The 20,190-nt window shown below is 55.7% G+C and overlaps 7 protein-coding genes across 7 annotated transcripts; 2 read left to right on the forward strand and 5 right to left on the reverse strand.

Moving 5' to 3' along the window:
* Positions 1-874: 874 nt before the first annotated feature.
* SPBR_04458 (alkyl hydroperoxide reductase 1) lies at positions 875-1,504 on the reverse strand (the record flags this gene model as incomplete). The annotated part of the gene is made up of 3 exons (XM_040762741.1): positions 875-968; positions 1,042-1,124; positions 1,181-1,504. The coding sequence occupies 3 exons, from the start codon at positions 1,502-1,504 to the stop codon at positions 875-877; spliced, it is 501 nt and encodes a 166-aa protein (XP_040621308.1).
* Positions 1,505-2,829: 1,325 nt separating this feature from the next.
* Positions 2,830-3,488, reverse strand: SPBR_04451 (Rieske [2Fe-2S] domain protein; the record flags this gene model as incomplete). The annotated part of the gene is made up of 2 exons (XM_040762734.1): positions 2,830-3,099; positions 3,156-3,488. The coding sequence occupies 2 exons, from the start codon at positions 3,486-3,488 to the stop codon at positions 2,830-2,832; spliced, it is 603 nt and encodes a 200-aa protein (XP_040621309.1).
* A 333-nt stretch (positions 3,489-3,821) lies between these two features.
* SPBR_04118 (uncharacterized protein) lies at positions 3,822-6,179 on the reverse strand (the record flags this gene model as incomplete). The annotated part of the gene is made up of 1 exon (XM_040762401.1): positions 3,822-6,179. One exon carries the CDS (start codon positions 6,177-6,179, stop codon positions 3,822-3,824), a length of 2,358 nt encoding a protein of 785 aa, XP_040621310.1.
* Positions 6,180-8,763: 2,584 nt separating this feature from the next.
* Positions 8,764-11,253, reverse strand: SPBR_09157 (c6 zinc finger domain containing protein; the record flags this gene model as incomplete). Its single annotated transcript, XM_040767283.1, has 2 exons — positions 8,764-10,508; positions 11,193-11,253. The coding sequence occupies 2 exons, from the start codon at positions 11,251-11,253 to the stop codon at positions 8,764-8,766; spliced, it is 1,806 nt and encodes a 601-aa protein (XP_040621311.1).
* A 1,339-nt stretch (positions 11,254-12,592) lies between these two features.
* SPBR_04389 (RTA1 domain protein) lies at positions 12,593-13,459 on the forward strand (the record flags this gene model as incomplete). Its single annotated transcript, XM_040762672.1, has 1 exon — positions 12,593-13,459. One exon carries the CDS (start codon positions 12,593-12,595, stop codon positions 13,457-13,459), a length of 867 nt encoding a protein of 288 aa, XP_040621312.1.
* Positions 13,460-13,848: 389 nt separating this feature from the next.
* Positions 13,849-15,312, reverse strand: SPBR_09164 (uncharacterized protein; the record flags this gene model as incomplete). Its single annotated transcript, XM_040767290.1, has 4 exons — positions 13,849-14,427; positions 14,481-14,639; positions 14,698-15,124; positions 15,176-15,312. The coding sequence occupies 4 exons, from the start codon at positions 15,310-15,312 to the stop codon at positions 13,849-13,851; spliced, it is 1,302 nt and encodes a 433-aa protein (XP_040621313.1).
* A 1,602-nt stretch (positions 15,313-16,914) lies between these two features.
* SPBR_04109 (metalloprotease m41) lies at positions 16,915-19,362 on the forward strand (the record flags this gene model as incomplete). Its single annotated transcript, XM_040762392.1, has 1 exon — positions 16,915-19,362. The coding sequence occupies one exon, from the start codon at positions 16,915-16,917 to the stop codon at positions 19,360-19,362; it is 2,448 nt and encodes an 815-aa protein (XP_040621314.1).
* Between the last annotated feature and the right edge of the window lie 828 nt (positions 19,363-20,190).

Consider the following 20,190-nt stretch of genomic DNA (forward strand, 5'->3'; position numbering starts at 1 on the left):
CCACCCAGTCGCCCTCAGCATTGCTTCTACCAAGCACAAGTAAACACGAGACGCTTCTCGCCTCGCCTCTGGCGCTGGCTGTTTGTTCTCAATCAGCCCACAGCCCTGCACGAACCGTGTCCACTGCATCAAGAACGGCGCTTTGGACTCCTGCGAATGGACGTCTCATGGCTCGCCCCACACCATGATGCTCGGTTTGTCGCGAGAACGTGCGTAGGGCTGTCAAAGTTGTCCCGTACGCGTGGAACGGGACCATGTCGACCCGGGGGTTTGCGGGTTCTGCTGGACCGTAGTCGATTCCAGGGTCTCTTGGGACAGACGCCGCGGCCCACTTGGAATGCACATGGCCGAACTTGCAGGATGCGTCGCGACACCGCCCGTCTATTGAAAACCCCAACACAGCAGCGTTTTGGCGAGGGCGTTGAGCACATTAATGCGGACCAGAAGCTACGAGTCAGTTCGTTGCGTGGCCCCGGGCGTGTTATGTGGACAAGGGACGAGAAGGGGTCCACTCCTAAGGACGACGCACACTGTTCTCGAAAGGTGCGTTTCGTGAAGAATCAACAGCATGTTAATGGCCTTGATCAGCGTAGTGAGCCTTGAATGAAGTAAGTGGAATATACGAAATGCACGAGACATGAAACGAGCACGTAATGCATGGACGTGATCTGCGGACTAAACGTATTTGCGTGTGTCTTCCACGCCAGAATGCCGCTGCTTGGTGACGTGCGTGTATTTTGTATGTTGACTATTGATCAGTCGAGGGGAAACAGGCGCTGTCCTGACGGAAGTAAGTCTCAGTGTCATCTTAACACACGCCCTGGTCTTGTTCGCATTGAATCCCACCCGTCACGCCCTGTAGTCGAATACCGCTTTACAAGCGGGCCAAGATGGCCTCAGCACCCGTGTTCTCGATGGACTTGGGGACCGTGTCCCGCTCGGCGTACACGACCTTGCCGTTGTCGACACTGGAGGGGAGAGTTAGTGTGGGCTGTGAACGGGCAAAGTCACTTGAAGCGGCACCGGAGATGGGCAACTCACATAATGGCGTACCGAGCAGTCCGCTCGCCGGCGGTCCAGCCAATGGACTTGCTAAAGGCCGCACCGGGATCCGATACGAAGAGCTGTCAATTAGCGGGCCGTCTCGATTCAATTTCATCTACGCCAGCCAAGGACTCACAATCGAATCGTCCGACACGCCGTTGGCCTTGCCCCAGGCGGCCATGACCCAGTGGTCGTTGAAGGCCAGGAAGACAACCTGGTCGACGCCCTTGGCCTTGAGCGCGTCGCGGTTCTTGAGGTACGAGACGACGTGCTGCTCCTGGCACGTCGGCGTGAAGGCGCCGGGCACCGACACGAACACAATCTTCTTGTTCTTGGCCTCCTCGCTGGCGTTGTAGGGGACAGCGAGGCCGCAGGCAGTGAGGTCGAGCTCGCCGGTGGGCGGGACGTACTGGAAGGACACGCCCTCGGGGAACGCATCGCCAGCTTTGAGACCAGACATGGTGGGAGGGTGGGGATGTTGGACGAGAAGGTGGTCGAATCGAGGGACGTCGAGCTAGATGTGAAATCGAGATAGTTTGGTTGAGTTGCTGAATTGTTGATGTGTTGACAATCGAAGACGCTGTGTCGGAATGTTTCAAAGTGGGATGCCAGCAAGCTATCCGACAACGGACCGCGGGGTATCGCGTAGGGGGGATTTGGGGCATGCCATTTCTTAGCCGATTGCGTTATTTGCCCCTCTGGCCGGGTGCCTGGCGCCCTGGCTGCCTGGGTGGCCGGTCGCTTTATGAACCCTTGCCCTGAATTTAGCGGAAACCGGGCACGACGTGGTGGCGACCATACCCATCAAGGTACCCGTAGCTCGGTGTGACGTAGCGGGCGCTCTTCAGCACATGTCGCACTGTAAAGCAAATGTGCTCCGATGGAACCCATCGGCCGAGTGGCCCGGGTTCTTGCCGCGCAACCGCCGTCTTCACAACATTGGATGTGTCTGGCAGCATTCGCAGTCGAATCACACGTTGGCAGATGGCAGGAATCTGACCGTGTCACCGACTTTAAAAGAGGAACTGCCTGAGCGGTGCTCCTGACCAGCCGCGACCACAAACTCAGTCGCCTCATAGCCCTTGGTGATTGCCGGTATGTTGTTGCCCTTCGGCTTGATGCCGACGTCGTCCGACACAAACGTTCGTCTGATCAGACCGGAAGAGGCTGCAGCAGAGTGTTTTGACGAGCAGTTCGTAGGGTTTGGGCCATGGGACGGGCACAGTGTTGAGGCACACCTGGTTGTCGGCCACTGCGCGATGACAACCTTATTTAGCGACCACACTCGATATCTATGACTTTTGATTCGACGGCGTTACAGTGCCGTCTTCAATCCCAATACATCCTCTCTTGTATCCGTTTGGCAATCGCACAATGCTGACATGAAGCGCACCCCGGTGTTCAGAGTCCGTGCCAAGGCTGGTGACTGTATCCCGTGGCGGATCGTAGAGAACAAAACGGAAGATATGTCTCTGCGAAGCAGGCAAGAAATGGAGGAAAAGTCCTCCCCAAACAACAATACAGTAACAGACTCCAACGACGAGTTGGCATTTATCGACGTTGACAATATTCAAATGACCATTGCGCCAGGCTGGCTGGTGGTGCAGGACGGTAAGCCGGTACGGGGCACGCGCGGGATATTTACCGGGGAGAAGAAACAAAGTGAGTGAAGGGAAATTTTTTTTGAGAAAATCCCAATATGTAAAGGAATAGACATGCATACAAAGCCCTATAAGCCACAATGCCCGTATGAGTTTCTGCCCGTGCACCATACAGCCACAATTGCTATCCTATCCTTTGCTTCCTCCGCACCCATACGTCCTTGTCTGATAGATCAACTTCTTTCTCTGTTGCTTTGGTTACATTTCCTGCGACATCTCTCAGCTCAACCTCCCAGATTTGCAGACGGTAGTTGCCGCGGTCGCCCATGCCAGTAAACATATCAAAGGACCAGCCGTGCTTGGGACACGTCAGGCCGGCACTGAGCACAATACCAAAGTCTTCAATATCGAAAGGTGTGGCGTTGGAGAGGGGGTATGACATGTGCGGGCATTTCTGCGGCTGTTAGTGGACGATGTTGGACAGAGGTTGTTGGCACAGCAGGTGCTTACATGATCCACCGCGTGGAACTGGCCCTTGTACTGGAACACTAGCACCTGGTCCTTGAGTGCATCGATGCCCTCGACTTGAGCAACATCCTGCACTCGAACTTCACTTGCCGTGACGCCACCTGTTTCTGCGTCTTCAGAAACATGAAAGATCTTGCAGCCGGCAACAGGCAGACTGGACGGGGTGCCACATGCTCTCGGTCTTGGCGTGGAGATGACCTCGACGACGACGGCATCCGGGTCCATGGGCTGGATATCCGGGTACGACGACGCCGGGCCGGCGCAGAACCACGCGGCATCACCGCGCTGGCGGGATGTCCGGAAGAAGTTGAACATGTCGTGGCGTGGTTGTAGGCCTCGATCATTTGAGTATTTTGGTGCGTGTGAAATCTTATCATAGTCCACGAGCAGAGGTACGGGACCCACTAATATCGCGCATCAGCCAATCGGCAGCACTCTATACAGACGGACAGCACCACAACAACGTGCATGTTGCTTGTTGACGGAAATGAAACTCTACAGCCTATTCAAATCTAGTACCAGCTGGTAATCGTGGCAAAAAAAAAAAAAAGGAAAAAAAAGAGAAGGAACCTTGCGAGATAGCAAAGATAGCGGCAGTCGTTACGGAATAACTCGAGAACACCCGGCAGCCGCACCATGCAGCATGCCCTAATACAGCAGCGCTTCAAAAGACAAGAGCATCTCGGCGTGCGAGACATAGTAACCCGGCGGCAGAAACTCGTCAAAGATAGCGGCCTCGGCATGCATGGTCGAGTGAGTCTCGCCGGCCCAGATACCGCCTATCGGCATATCCAACGAAGCCGGGGCCCACGTGCCAGTCGGCGTATGGATGGGTGCGACAAAAGGGGGGGACGACGGCGACATCAACGGCGTCACAGGAGCTCCAGCACTTTCGGTAGTCCTGGCGACCGATGCCAGCATGCTCTCCAGGTTCAGCAGGCGCATGGCGTGCAGGATGAGTTTGCGCACTCTGCGTGCCGGCAGATGGCTCTCCTCGAGGGCGCCCAGGGTTCGAATACACATCTGGAGAGACGACACGAGGTAAGGCGTGTTACTTCCAGGGTTGTCTCGTCTTTCCGACAGCGTGGCAATCAGCGTCGTGGCAGCCGTGCTGATCATGTGCAGCGTGACCCACGACAGGGTGTGCAGGCTGCCGTGGCACTCCTCGTACTGCTGCAGGTACTGGGCGATGAGGCAGGCATGCTGGATACAGATCTGGCGGGAGGTCTCTTTGGGCGAGGGGCGGTTGTGGGAGCTGTAGGGACCATATGCAATGGCGTGCGGTGTTGGCTCGGCACCAAACTGCGCCAGTGGCCGGTGTAGCAGGATGACGGCGGCAGAGTACTGCATGTGAAGATGGAAGACGGCTGGGATTTGTTGGGGGTTGTACCGGAACTCGGCATCCAAATTGGTGTACCAGTCACGGAAACTGCGGTCGAGAGCAGCCACACGGTGGCGCGTCGTCTGGGCGCCATTGAGAGCGTCGCACATGATGCCGACAATCTCCAACAAGTCGGCCCAGGCGACCGACATGCGCAGCTCCAGTGACCCCATGTTGCCTCCAGCCACGGACGGCCTGAGCTTTTGGACGGTTACATCGTCGAACTTGATCATTTGGCGTCTGCCCGAGTATAGCGCCCATTGCCGGTCAAACGAGAAGCAACCCCAGAAACATGTTTGGCGCACCTCCCTCGCCATGGGCGTCAGGCTGGTAGCCGTCTCCTGATCCGAGTGGAAGCCTTCCATGTCACTGTGCAGGCCCAACTCAAAGGCCAACCGGCTCGCCCGGTCGGCGTACATCCAGCCCTTGGTTTCGTTGCTCACCACACCGTAGATCTCGCTGAGCAGCTCGAGGGACTGCAGTGTCGTAATGCCTGGATGGCTGAGTTCCGCATCGAACAAATCGGCGCACCGCCGCACCAGCAAAGGCGGATCCTCGTTGACTTCGTCCTTCACCAGCGCCAGGGCACGGATGCCGGGCCGGTCTGAGATGGCAGCCGCCCGCGCTAAAATGCAGTGCACCAGCAGCTTGCTGCAGTACTCTGTCTGGCCACTCTTAAAGTCGTGCAAAAACGCCTCCTTGTGGATGATGGGGATGACCTGGTGCTGGTATTTCCAGTAGAGCTCAAACAAGTGCTCTTGCAGCGATTCCGACACGATGTCCTGCCACACGACGCGGCCGCCATTGTGCGAAGGCTGCGTGGTCGCCTCGCTTCTCGACAAAACGGAGGATGCTACACTCTCGGCTGGGTTCAGGCTCGAAGTCGGGCCGTTGTAACGCGGCTGACTTACGCAGTTGCTGCTGAGATGCCGATAGCCGCCGCAGAGCCGGATGATCACGTAGTCCAACGACAACGAGGCGGCACCTCCGGAACGGTCGCTCTGGCTGCCGGGTGATGACGTTGTCACAGGGCCGACGAGCTCGTCGCACTCTGGTGTGTTGCGGTCGTCGATGCCAATGACATGATGGAAGCTGTCTCGACGGATGTTTCCCGAGACATCACGGGTAATATCACGGCCAATGTTCTCACGAGCGGCATAAGGTGGCGGTTGTGCAGCTTGTCGATGGGAGAGCAGTTCCGCTTCCAACGACGCAATCTTGGCGTACAGCTCGCGCACAAGCTTTTTACTGTTGGACAGTTTGCGCTCGTCGACAGCCGGGATCATACACTCGGCGCCCGACCGCAAGCATGCTCGGCAGCGGCCACCATTCTGGTCGGGCTGGCACTTGATTTTTCTTTTACGACAGCTGGAACACGCGAGCTGTTTGGACGGTTCTCCACTGCCGCGGCGTGTTCGTGCCGATGTAGACGCAGCGTTAGGCCTTGTTGCTGAATTGTGGTGTGCGTGGGAGAGGTCTGTGTAGTTTGCATTGTGGGCGTTGTGAGTGTGGTGAGATTGAAGAAAGTGATGCGGGCGCTCCTCGGGATAACTGCCGCTGCTGTCGCGTCGGTGGTCTATGCCGTAGCCCACGGACGCATCCCGTGGCCGCGTCGGGAGTTCCATGTCTGTGTGAAGTGCGAGAGTCATCTCCGTATTCGGTGGTTCTGTGCTCCGGGTGATGTTGTATCAACCTTTGGCGGCCTCGGCAATCATCGGCGTATTGTGGGCTGCCGCGGATTGTTTCGTTTCTGGTTGTGTTTGCGCCGCCGTTGAAAAAGCTGTTGAATGCGAAAGGCACACGCGGCCATCAATGTCCGTTGGACCCCATCATCACAAATCAACAAACAAAAGCCAGCAGAATCAAAGCCAAAATAAAAGTCAACAACACTCCGTTTGTCGCAGCTCCGCAGCGACTTACACCCTTTTGTATTGTACATTTTACGCTGCGCGGACTAACTGCCAGCTCAATCAAACAGATTCTCTCGGGATTAATCATGTCACCCAGCTATGACAGCGCCGACGCGCATCGATATCCGACCTGTCTTCCTATCGGTGACGGCCTTTCTGACAAGTCCATTGGTGCCACTGTGGGGCCTATCCGCACAGACCACGCGGCGGCTGCGAGGAAAAGAGACTCCGCTGTCAGCAGACATAAAAGAATAGTAAACAGGAAAGTGTGCCCATGGAAGGGAATGGATATGACAGCCGCGATGCACGACAAATCGCTCCGACGCCTCGTTGGCCCCTGTTTCCTCTCGTCCGTTCACGCCCAGGTTATCCTCGGATACAGACCTGCGACCGTCAGCAGACCACTAGTAGGAGGGAAAATAACTGATTTTCTGTAACACCCCTTGGTGTTTGGGGCAATGGGGCGTTACACCCTTACAATGGCCTAACACTCTCTACGGACAAATCAACCCGCAGGTGCGTACGGCAAATTTTTCGTACGGCATCCAGCCCAGTAAAAGCAATAAAGAAAGCGGCGCACTTTGCTCCGTTTTACATTCTACTCAAATTGCGCGTCTGTGGTGGTGATGTCGCAATTTAGAAAGTTACAACTTCCCTTGTAAATTCCCCGACCTCGCCTCCTCGTCTCTTAGCTCTTGCCTTATTTATTTGTCTACGACGATTACGCCGTAATTACATTACAACAGTCCGGCTTTTCCACTGTAAACCGCTAATAGTGACACCCTAAACGGGAATAAACCAGCTCCTGCTGTTGTTCATTGCAAACGAACCGAAGCTCCGGGTCAAGATGCGCAGAGGTCGATCTCCCAAAGTGCGGTGTGCGCCAAACCTTAGGGAAGTACGATAGTAGTACGTTGCTACCAACAAATAACAAGAACAATGGCCCCGCCTCGTCTACTGTGGCCTTCTTCACGGCCATTGAAGTCCGCTTTTCCCCAGTCCTCCACAGCCGTCCCCAGGCTGTAATGCTGCTCTTGGTTTAGGATTAACTAAAGTCTAAAGAGATCATGCAAAGTTTCCCCGCGTCGCCGTTCAAAGTCCGGATAGTCAAGTCAAGATGGGGAGGAATGGGTGACGAGGGAGAAATTAGAAACTACGCGACAATCTAGCACGTCTTGGAAAACAGAATCCGTGGGAACCCGTCGGCCTGAAGACAAGGCAGTGGCTGCGGGGACGAAACGCGCTAATGAGTCGCTGGAGGTCAGGGCGTAGTAGCCTAACCGATACCGCCACAGCCAGGAAACAGAAAGACGACACAGTGTCGTTGACAACACAAGATCAATCAGCCATCGGCAACCCAAGTCCTAGCTTTGCGTGCTTGTCACGCCAGCTGTGAATGCATCCGGCGTTGACACCGAATGGTGCAGAGGAGAGTGCACACGCAGCACCGTCAAAGCCACCCAAATGTTTGCACCAGTGCCTTCCCATGGTGATGGCCAAAATCGGCACCTGCTGGTCGCTGGCCATGAACGAGAGTTGAGAATAAGAGAGTCCAAATAGATCTACAGTGGACGTTCGGTGACAATTCCGCAATGGTGTCTTTTATTCCAATTCACTGTCAACTGCCAGACTTGGCAAAATCAAACTCGTAAACAAGCCACTACCACTTCCACAAATGGTTGCGTAACCGGAGCAAGGGGACAAAACAAACGTGGCTCCTCAGCACGACAACGTCGACCATGCCAACAATGGCAGCGGTGACGAGCAGGTTCTCCTGGATGTGCCCGGTGAGTCAAATGCCGATGTCGGAGGTCTCACGGCGACGAACGTGTGACAGCCAAGGCATGGCTGTGTGTTTCTTTAAGTCATCCTGGCCATGGCCTCAAGATAACGTACCTTGGCCTAACATCTCAACTTCTGTCCCATGGATGATAGCCCTGGCCACGCCCACAAACAAGGCACTGATGATTGCCCTCGTGATATTGTTGTTGACATTGCATTGGCTTGTGCGTCTGAGGATGTTACGCCCACGATGATGACGAAGATGGAGGTCTTTCTGAAGTTGGCAAAAAAGAAAACATTACATTAATGCAGAACAAGAGGCTGGCAAGTGCATAACTATATATGCACCGCCGACGATGACCTCGATACAATACACAAACACTCGAGCAATGCCTCGTCCGTATCACAAGTTTTAAAAGCCGTCCATCGTTTACGTCGGCTGTTGGCATACAGAGGTAGTGCTACAAGACAGTCGACCGCCAGTCGTCGAATGCCCACCATCGGTTTCCCCACCACGCTACCAGTCGAGTACTTCCTCAAATTTATCGTCCTCCAGCCCGTACTCAAGCGTAGCCACCTTCTCGTCCGGGTCCATGCGCACCTGGACGCTTTTGACCCGCTGCGGCTTGCGGGCCATGCCTGCCGCCGCCGCCGCCGCCGCCGCCACGCTGCTTTCCTCGAGCATAACAATTCGCTCCGCCACTCGTAGTGTCAAGGAACTGTCCCAGATGCCTTCCTGCAGACGGTTGTTGCGCAGGACGGCCAGCGCGCGGCGGCGCACGACGGGGTCGCGGCAGCGCAGGACCGTCGAGAACATGACGGGGATGACGCCCAGGTCCATGTGGAACGTGGGCAGCGCGGTCTCCTTGGCGCCGGCGGCATCCGGTTCCGGCTGCAGCGCCCGCTCGGCCCACGACACGACCTCGGCGAACTCGGTCACGTAGTTCATCCAGCGGTCGTCGCTGTTGGTGGGGTTGGGCACTTTGAGGTGGGCGGCCAGATACCGCTTGTGCAGCTCCAAGAGCGCGATGCCGCGCGGCGACAGCGACGGCCCCCGCTCGGCCACCATCTGGTCAAACGCGGCGGTCCACCAGCCGAGCATGAGCACGGCCGACTCCAGGAAGCCGTCGCCAAAGCGGGCGCGGGGCGCGCCCGAGAGCACGTGGATGGCCAGGTTCAGGATGCTCTCGCGGGCTTCCAGCAGCGAATGGAAGCGCGTGTCAGGCGACAGCGTCGGTTTGCGGCTGACGCCGGCCATGACGCCAATGTTCAGGTCGGGGTCGATGTCGCCGACCAGCAGCGCCACTTGGACGGCAAACCGGTTGAGAAAAGCGACAACAGCATTGACGATACTATCTGAAAACGAAGGAGTGGTCGGAGAAGGGTCTACGGCCTGTGGTGTCTGCGGCAACGATGCCGTAGATGAAGAGGATGCAGAAGTAGATGCTGTCGCGGTAGATGATGTAGATGCAGAAGAAGACGCCGTGGATGCAGGTGTGCCGGCGGAGGCTGACTTTTGTGCGCCTGGCGCGTTGCCCGCCGCAGTGTCTGTCGACGATGGCCCCGTTGTCGTCGGCCCCAGGATGCCTGTCCGCCGGTTCAGCTCCTCAATCATGGAGAGGCCGTGCTTGAACAGGCGGATTGCTGAGAGCAGCTCGCCTTGCAGAGCTTCAATGCAAATAAAAATCAAGCACGACACGAGGTGCACGTGCAGCGCTTTGCTGGGGTCGCCGCAGGCCAGCAGCGACTTGATCGCGAGATTGTGCTGTTTGAAGGCGAACGCGCGGTCGGCATCCATGTTGGCGTTCATGTCGGACGAACCCACCTTGGCGAATATGGCCATGTTGCTGGGGTTCGTGGTGGCACTGCTGATGGCCGGCACGCCGTCGGCGTGCGGCCGCGAGTAGCGTTCATGGTGGGCGGACAGCGACACGAGGGCGTGCCGAATGCAGTCTTGCGACAGGGCAAACTGCAGCACGTGGCTGTTCCAGAACTCGTCGGGGAAGAACGCCTGGAACTGTCCGATGGTGCGTTCGGTAAAGTAGAGCAGAGAGCGTGCTTCCAAGGGATCGCCATAGGACGACGGCGAGATCCGGTGCGTCGACAACGATGGACTCGGCGCCGACGACAAAGCCGACATGGACATGCGTCCAGTTGGCCGGTGAGTAACGGCAACGAAGCGCCCATTGCTGGCCCCGTTGCTGTTGGAGTGGTCGCTGGGCAGAGGGTCGAAGCCATCACATACACGGCCCGTTGACGTACCTAAATTGTGTCAGAGGAAGTGAAAGGCAGCGGACAGACGATCAGACATATGCTAAAGGATCGCCACTGGCCTACGTCATGCGTGCGCACAGGTCATAGGGGCATATAAGCGAAGGGGGATCAGGACCGGGCTCACGAAATACAGGGACAATAGCCACAATAGGCTATGCAGCACTTACATCGAAGACAGGCAGGCCGGGCCTCGTCGCACTTGACTTTTCGCACTGGCAGAGTGAGGATGAGAAATGAGTGACACAATATAAGAAAATATGGGCAGAATGGGAGGTGGGATCGTCATTTAGCTGCAGCCAGCCATACGGTACATAGGGCAGCGATGTGCAGTCTCTAGTACATAGTGTCACTCCGTAGTCTCTTGCCGTCCGTGGTGCACCAGTAGATCATGCACCACAGCACAGTTGTCCTCTTCTTGCGGGGAGATAGTCTGTGGAGCAAACGGCATGGAGCACGAGGCGAAGGTGGGACGAGAGAGGCGGCAGCACGGCAAAAGTGCAGGGCCAACAATATACAGGGTCACCAAAGCAATATTACCAGTTCACATACATCTGTTTGTTGGTGGTTAGCGTTGGGTGGAGATGTTGCACGTCGTCTCACGATGGCGTCGAAGCACGGTCTGGCAAAAGGGGAAGAGATTCATCGTATGGGACACGTACTTGCAGGTTCGACATCCAGTGCGCACTTTAGGGGCCTTGGCCCGTTTCCGCTCGCCGGGCTTGACCCGAGTCATTGTGAGCTTGGTCTCAGCGTCTTGGACGGACGAACGTCGTGAATAGTGAAAGAGGGCGGGTCGTTGTGCTCGTATGGACGGGGGGCCAAGACCGTTTCTCGACGTGGCTGATGGGCTGTCAGCGTGAAACGAAAACCAGGAGACGAGATGGCAAAAATGAGGGACAAGAGATGTGCGAGTGAAAGAAGGGGACGCCCATACGAGCTCGAGGAAAGTACCGGCAACCGGTCAGGGTCGTTTGCGGCGGCCAAGCTGTTCCCGGATATATATTGCGGCGTACGACTGGCCTGCAGGAACCGTTTGGCGAGAAAGGGTGCACAAATGGGGCAAAGAGCCATCCCTCGGCATGCTCCGTCAGCGTCGCAAACAAAGACGACTAGGGTGCAGAAAGGGCTGAAGAGGCGGACGAACCAGAGCCGTGGACAGTGCAGAGAGGTCCACACGCCCATACGAGCAGACCAATGACAGGTTCATGTGCATCTGGATATCTCGAGACTCCACTTTTACGCATCCACCTTTCCGAGCTTATTTATGGAGGGCCGTTGCCGGTGCCTGCGCGAGATGCTGTTGCAATCTCGCGACGATCTGAACGGCTGAACAACCGTCTGACATGGTGTCATAGTGTCCTGCCTCTTCCTTCTACCAAGAACTTGGAGATTACGGAGGATGGGTATTTGGTCTATTTGTAGTTTTCTGGTGCCTGTGTTTTGTTTTTTTTTTTTTTTTTTTTTTTTTTTTTTTCCTAAAAAAACTCTCCCGTCCAGAGTCCTGTCGTCCATTGGCCCCCAAATATTGCTACAGAGTCTGGACGTGGCTGCTTGGCCACAACTGCTCCACCGTCTCACCGTCTCTCTGCCGTTGTCTTGGTGAGATGTGCGTCGTACCGCATGTCTGGAAACGTGCCCTGCCTGCTCGTATGGCTTGACTGCCCATACGTCGGCCAATGTCTCTCCAATGACTACAGAATTTGACGTTAAGATTACGATCACGGCGTGTATTCAAAATTATGTACCACACGGCACTTTGTCCATACGCGTGCATCTGCTCGTATGGTCCTTTCGTAGAAGCAGTGACGCCAAAATTATGCTTCACAGGGCGCCTCATGTAAAATCCATAAACATACGTGACCATCTGTATAAGTTTATCACTCTGGGGCCCCCATTGTCAACCTCTTTGCAAAAAGACATGGACGTACCGACTTCTTATCATCTTGATCAGACAACTTTCTCCTCGTCGACACTGAACATCTACGACTTCACCGCGTCGTCCACCTCGTCCACCCCTTCCATCCCTTCCATCCCTTCCACCTCCTCCATCTCCACCATCTCCACAAGCGACAATGACCTCCATAGCCGATACGTGCAAGGCGCTGACGACGCCCGACACGATGTGGTCGTTCTGTCCTAACATTGGCGCGTCCATCTTCTTCCTCGTGCTCTTCGCCATCGCCCTTGTCGCCCACGTCGGCCAGGCCCTCTATTACAAAAAGTTCTTCAACTATTGTTGGGTCATTGTCATGTCTGTGTTGTGGCAGCTCTTGACCTACATCTTTCGCACCATCAGCATCCAGACACCCGCCAGTTTCGGCGACTACGCCGCCTGGTTCGTCTTGATTCTGATTGCGCCGCTGTGGACGAATGCCTTTGCCTACATGGTCTTTGGCCGCCTCGTGTATAACTACACACCGGATCGCAAGCTGTGGGGGGTTCCAGCATCCAAGTTCGGCCTGCTGTTTGTGGTGCTGGACATTATTGCATTTGTCATCCAGGTCTACGGCGCGGCCACGGCGTCGGCCAACGGCATTCCCGAAGATGAGGTACTGCGGGATCTGCACGTCTACATGGGCGGCGTGGGTGTCCAGCTGCTGTTCATCTTGATTTGCAGCGTGTTTGGCATCAAGCTGTGGACTGTCATGCGCCGTGAAGCTCTGCAGTCCCCGCGCGTCCTCCGCCCGGCTCTGCTGTTGCTGTACGTCCAATTCGCCGTCTTGGCCCTCATCATCATCCGCATCATCTTCCGCATCGTCGAGTATGCGAGCGGCCTCAAGAGCAGCATCCCCAATCACGAGGCCTTTCAGTACGCCTTGGACACGCTGCCCATGTTTGTCGCCATTGTGTTGTACAACATTGTCCACCCAGGCAGCATCATGCGGGGACCCGAGACGGAGATGCCCTCGTCGTGGCGCTGCTGTTCTCGACGAAAGTAGGTGACAGGGGACAGGCTGGGGAAATATCCCTTCAAGTTCCTTTGCTTACTCATTTCCTTACCATTAGAGGATTTTTGCCGCTCGTTCCTGATTCCGTTCCTCGTTCCTTTCCTCTTGTTTAGTGGTTGAACTTTGATAACCATTATCGTGGTTTTTGAACATATCATCCCTTGATGGGCTGTCGAACCTCATAGACGGGGGCGTCCATAGACTGGTGTTTTGTAACTTTCTTTTGTGATATCAGCGTGGTGTCATTTCTACAGGACTTGGTAGATACCGTTTCTAATACACTTTGCTCGTTGTCAGTACTGCCAATCGCTAAAATAAAGTGACGTGTTGACACGGCCTTGCATCCTGCCGTTTTGCATGGCACGTTACTCAGCGTAATCCTACACTTTCTCCGTTACGACGTCTTGGGACGCCGCACTGTCGCCAGATCCAACAAGAACAACAGGGAACTGCACCAGCGAATCGCCGTCCAAGTATCCGTCTGTCACCGCGTACGACTCAAAATCCTTGCTGCTGATGGTTCCGGAGTAGCCACGGGGCTGCACTTGAGCCGGAAGAAGTACATTTGTAGCGTAATAGAAGGCGGCAGCCGAGAAGAAGGTGATGATCCAGCCCATCTTGTAGATGTGGGTGGCAGCCACACCAACCCACGTCGGATGGTATGATCCAATGAGGCCGGGAATACCAAACGTGGCAGCACAGACCCAGCAGACGACTGCTTTCAGATTCCAGCCCTTGATGTAGTAGTACAGCGATCCTGATGCCGGGCGGAAGAGTGAGGGCACGTGGATGTTACCGCGCTTGACAAAGTAGTAGTCCGTAATGACGATGCCGCAGAGAGGCGCAATGAAAATGTTGTAGCTGCCCAAAAAGGTAATGAAGCCGGCGCCGTCGGTGAGTAGTTTCCACGGCACAATGGCGAGCGAGATAATGCCGCAGAAGAGCTGACCGCGCACAATCTTGAAGACGCCCGAGTAAGGTCGGGTTGGTTGACGAGTAGGGCGGAGGTGACGCCGAGGCAGCTGTTGATGCCGTTGAGCATCGCCCAGCCGAGCGCTGAGCCGGTGACGAGGACGGCGGCGGAGACGCTATCAATCTTGAGACCGCCGCCATAGTGAACACACCAGGCAAAGACGCCGATACAGGCGAGGGGGCACAGAATAGACTCGGCCTTGTGGAGGCTTAGTACGGCTTTCTTGTACCACGTATTGATGTCCGTTGGTACTTACTGCAAACAAAAACTTAATCTTGGACGGGTGGAGGGCGAGAAAGGGCATCTCGAGCATCCAGAACAGGAAAAACGCCAGGATATCCCGGGACGTGATGCCCGCACTCTCTGGCAGGTGGTTCGCCAGGTCCCACCACGAGCCACCAAAAATGCACCGCAGCATGACGCTCCGCAGCTGGGACCCAAAGTAGCTTTGGACACCAAACCAGATGAAGGCTACGACAGCGCGGATCCACACAAAAAACAGGTGGCCGTTCATGCCAAAGACGCTGCGGGCCAGGACGGGGTAGCCAATGTGGTAGCGGGCACCAGGCCGGGCCAAGGCGAGGGCGACGGACGACGATACAGGATTGGCCAGGATGCAAGAAATCAAGGCCTGCCACCAGGTGAGGCCGACGGCGACGAGGGACGCGCCGTTGGACCACTGGCTGGCGTTGAAGGCATTGCCTCACCAGTAGCTGGTCAGGGAGATCCAGGACCAGGTGCGGGTGGCAGCCGGTGTCGGCGCCAAGTCCTTGTTGATCCATTGCGAGGACTTTGCTTCGCCGTCGCTGGTGCTGTGGACGGCCTTCCAGTCGGCACGGGACCGGGGGAAGGAGGCGGTGGGCATGTGCATTTTGACGGTCGGTGGAGGTCGACGGATTGCTGGGCGGCTGGCTCCTTTCGGTGGGTTTGACTGATGACTGGTAACTGTTGACTGTTGACTGTTGATTGTTGACTGACGATCATGGAATATCTCTCGAGACAACTCACTCTCTTATACACTCTTGTGCGTATGCATGCTGGCATGGCTATATCGCGTTGCGGATGCTGAAGAACTTATCAGATAGAGCAAGTGCCGAGATATCGGGTGCGCTACAACAGCAGATACTACATGGTGTGCGATACGAGGGACCGTTGTCTGCCGCCTCCCGGCTTACACGCTTCCCGGCTTGCACGGCTTACGCGCCGCTAAGCTACTCCCGGGCCCTCAGCCCGTTACACCTCCGGTACGTAGTCTAGTCTACTCGTCTCCAGGGCGAATTTTATCGTTGCACGTACTGCCTTCATGTCTGGTTTCCAGTCGTCTTAATCAGTCGCCTCCTTACCTCCGAGGAAGAAGGAGAGGTTGTCCACTTTCGATTCTCTTTGCTCCAGGAGTTTTTGTTTTTGGACCTGCCATTGCGGGCAGTGGAAGAGGAAGTGTTTGATGGTCTCTCTTGCTTGCCCGCACGCGCAGGTCTCCGTTCCTGCTGCTCCGATCTGGTGCAGGTATCCGTTGATGCGTGCCATACCCGTCCTCAACTGTGCCACGACGCGTGCTTCATTCGAGACTAGACATAAGTGCAGTCCGCGCAGGCTAACTGATACCGTAACATCCTGGCTGCACGTGCCGGCTCAGGCTGTGGATTCGGGTGACTAAGCCACTTGGCCTCAGGCACCGAATCCAGGGGCTTCCGCCCTACCTGTACACGCCTGGGATTCCAGCGCCATTTAGAAGAGAAAAAAAACAACAACGAATAGATTATGAATTGCTTCACTGATTGCTTCGCAACTGAGAGCTCTTTGTGAGCTTTCATCCTCTTGAGATCAAGGTGATTTAGCCGGCAGCTTCGAGCCCTGTTTTATCCCAAGAATTCGGGGCTGGAAGCCACACGGCATTCCGTTTGTGCTAGCCATATTTGTACTAGCTAGGCTGTTACCAATGCTTTGTGTGGCAGTCATGTGGTTTTACTGGCCCACCACACGTAGTGCCGACTTACGGGCTCTTCCAGGGTAGGGTACTCTAGGCCAGGGGCAATTTCCAGGGCTTCTATGGAACTGGCCCACACCCGAAAGTACATATGTGCCTCAGGCAACAAGCTTACTAATACACAGGATCCGCACCGTTGGTGAAATAGATGCAGCGGTCTAAACTAACCTCGCTTCGATGCGAGGGGCAGGATGCAAAAAGCCCTTAAATCTACGGAGTATGTTTGTTTTCATTTGCACCGCCTTATGGTTGTTGCCAGGCGTTCCTTCCTGCCTTTTGCCACCTTTAGCTGGCAGGTGCAGTTGACGCCCCAACACTAACCACCACATAGGCACACAGAGTCGTCCTAGTTTCTCTCCTTTTTTCGAACAATGCACTCAATAAGCTGATCCAACACTCAACACTTGGCCAAGTCTTCCGACGCCCAACATATTGGCAGACTAAACCACACCGAAACGCCCCTCTGCTATCAACGAAACAGCAACTATGTCTTCTAAACTCCCATCGTCAACTGTGGACAAGTCCTCCGCTGTGGACGACGCTCTGCTCGCCTCGTTTACGCCAGAGCAGAGGCTGTTCGTGGAGCGTATCAAGGCTGAAGCAGAAGCACGCGCAGAGCAGGAGAGGCGCGAGAAGGAGGCAGCAGAGGCACGCGCAGAGCAGGAGAGGCGTGAAAGACAGACGCTGCAGCAGCAGATGGATCCGACGGCCTTTGCTGAGTACCTGAGCCTCACCGACGAGCTCCTCTTCAAGACGTTTCGCCTGCCGCCACCATCGACAACCCTCAAGAGCTCGGGTATGACACGCGTCACCGGAAAGTTCTACCCGCGGCACTTACGCCCCTGGGCGAGCTTCGAGCACGATCACGCTGCCATGTTTGCTGTACTGGTAAACACTCTAGGCGATCGTCCTTTGTTTCCATCACTGACCGATGTGCTCGGCGTTGGTCGTGACGTCAGCCCAGGGCCGGCTGACGAGATGGATCTTCGGCCGTTTATCCGCGCGGCTATTGAGAAGCCGGCCGTGCGGGCCGTGTCTGCTTATCTGGAGATCACTGACGACGCTCGCCTGAGCAGGATCAACTTTCAAAACAATGCTGCTGGACTCGATCTCGCCGGGCCTTTTTTAGAACAGCAGCAGGTCGATGAGGAGACACAACCCCCACCGGCAAAACGGCAGCGATCCGCTACGAAGGATATTGGGATACCCGACCGCTGGTGTGTGGGCTTCCACCGCGACCAAAGCCGCACGCACCTGCTAGTGGGCGAATACAAGGCTGCCCATAAACTACACCCGAAAAAGCTCGCCGCCGTATTAGTGACTGTACCTCCGGGCGAGGATTTTTTTACCCAGGTTATTACGAGTAAAGAAAAGGACGACGAAAAGGACGAAAAGGACGACGGGGATACCGTGGCAGATACGCAGCCTGAGACGCAACCTGGGACGCAACCTGGGACGCAGCCCAGGACACAGCCTGAGACATCTACGAAATCTACAGTCGACCGCCAACGCAAGATCGTACCCGGATCGGCCCTGGTTGCTCGGGTTCTCTGCCAGGCCTACCACTACATGATTACATCTGGTCTTGAATACGGGTATGTAGCGTCCGGTGAAGGTCTTGTGTTTTTACGCGTCCTGGAAAACGAACCCGACACACTGTTCTATTTTGTCCTCCACGTCAGCCAAGAAGAAGAGCCCGCGCCAGAGCAGAATGAACCACCTCCGGTCCGTCAACCACACCAGACAGCCGCAGCACATCTCGCCAGCATGTGCATGCTTGCCACCCGGTCGACAACACGGCCCCGGAGCTGGATTGATGCACGCAAAGACGATCTGAAGGCGTGGCCGGAGCTGTATGATGCAAGCGTGCCTCCGTTGGCTCCGGCGGTGCACCCTCCACGCGGCGATCCGAACCCACCGAGAGGAGGTGGTGGAGGAAGTAGGAGTGGAGGAGGCAGCGGCCGTGGCGGCGGTAGTGGTGGCGGCGGCAACAGAAGACCGAGTGGCAGTGCCCCAAAACAACCGCGCCCCCCCTCTGGTTCTTCATATCGTGGACAAGCGACACAAACAGCGCCCACCCAGTTTATCGTTGAGCTGCCAACCCTACCTTACTGCACCCAGGCATGTCTTGTCGGTCTTTGTAACGGCGCCCCGCTTGACCGCAACTGTCCGAATGTGGCGCATCACCGCGAAGCCGTGGTGTCATCTCCGTCGAACAGCACCCGCCAGGACCACCATCCGCTGACGGCGGCCAATGTGTGCTCGCGCATCGTGGCCCAACTTGCGGAAAACATGGACAAAGACTGCGAGTGTCTCGACCGCTGGGGCTGCTACGGACGCTACGGCGTGCTCTTTAAGATTACCGTTACTGGGTTCGGTTACACGCTCGTCGCAAAGGGAGTCCAGGCCGTGCACAGCTACATCCTCGAACGCGAGGCCAACGTCTACCTCACACTCGCGGACAGGGACGCGAATGTACAGGGCCGCCTTATTCCTGTGTTTGTTGGCCTTGCTGAGCTGTCGCGACCCCTACCGCTCCACAGCTGTGCGAGCGTGGCTCGGCTCATACTGTTATCATACGCAGGGCCGACGCTGGCGTCACCAGGGATGCTAAAGAGACTACAGGCCGCTGGCGTGGACTGCGAGGCAGAGGAGGCGCGCACTACGTCTGAGCTCGCCGTTATCGGGCTCAGAAACAAGGACGTGCGGCCCGAAAATCTGACATGGAATGCCGAGGCCGGCCGCGTCATGGAAATTGACTTTGACCAAGCATGGGTCAATCCGAAAAAGCCAACAAAGCCAACAACGCCCGAGACGGAGTGCACGAGGATGAACATGCCGAGGTCACCGCTCACCAAGCGAACCTATAGCACGTGCGGCGTGCAGCCACAGCTGAAAAAGGTGCGGCATACGGAGGCGGATAAAGGGGCTTGATTCAATTGTGATAAATCGCCTAAAGGTGTAGACTGTTTATATATTATTTTACCAGGTCGAGGGCTTTAGGACGCTATGGGAGACTAGATTGACGAACCAAGTCGCTAGCTTCGTTGATTTTTAACTGGTTATCTATGTATAGAGGTGCGAGAGTATTGTTTAGGGGGACTCGTGAAAAATGGGAAGGCGGCGAGTGTGTTAAGCTGTGGAATAAGAAATGGCAAATTAAGAAAAGAGAATAAAATAAAAAAGACGGGCGTTTAAAAAAGCAGAAAACAATACAGTAAATGAGTATGTATTAAGCGGCCTGGCGTGGAAGCCAACCGCTTACACGAGGGAGGCAGCAGAAAATGCGGGGAGCGCAGGCCAGCCTAGATAGATAAGCCGGCGCTCTTATGATGTAAGAGTGAAGTTATATCGATCTAAGGTGAAGCAAGAGTGGTACTAATCGTTCGACCAAGCGGTGGCCCCGTTCAGGGTCTTTGGCACCAGCGACAGATCCCAGCCGGTCAAACATCGGGTTATCATTACCCGGCACGACCCAAGATGCCAAGGGTTTTGTAACAACAATACTTACACGAGGCCTGCTAGATGCAAACGGCTCCCTCGTGCTGACAGATGACCACGACGTAACAGTGTGCACGAACAGGCCTTAATGTGTTAACTGCCTCGGACCCCACTAAGTAGACTAGAAGCTATTTATCTGGTTAAACCGACCATCGCCCATAGACAGGCACAGCGTCTAACACACACGCACTTAAAAAGCATACGTAGAAGGAACCTAAGAGCCTGTATAGCCATCGGGTAAGAGCAGGCACAACAGCCCAG

This window comes from Sporothrix brasiliensis (assembly GCF_000820605.1).
Source record: "Sporothrix brasiliensis 5110 chromosome Unknown Cont16, whole genome shotgun sequence".
NCBI classification, from domain to species: domain Eukaryota; kingdom Fungi; phylum Ascomycota; class Sordariomycetes; order Ophiostomatales; family Ophiostomataceae; genus Sporothrix; species Sporothrix brasiliensis.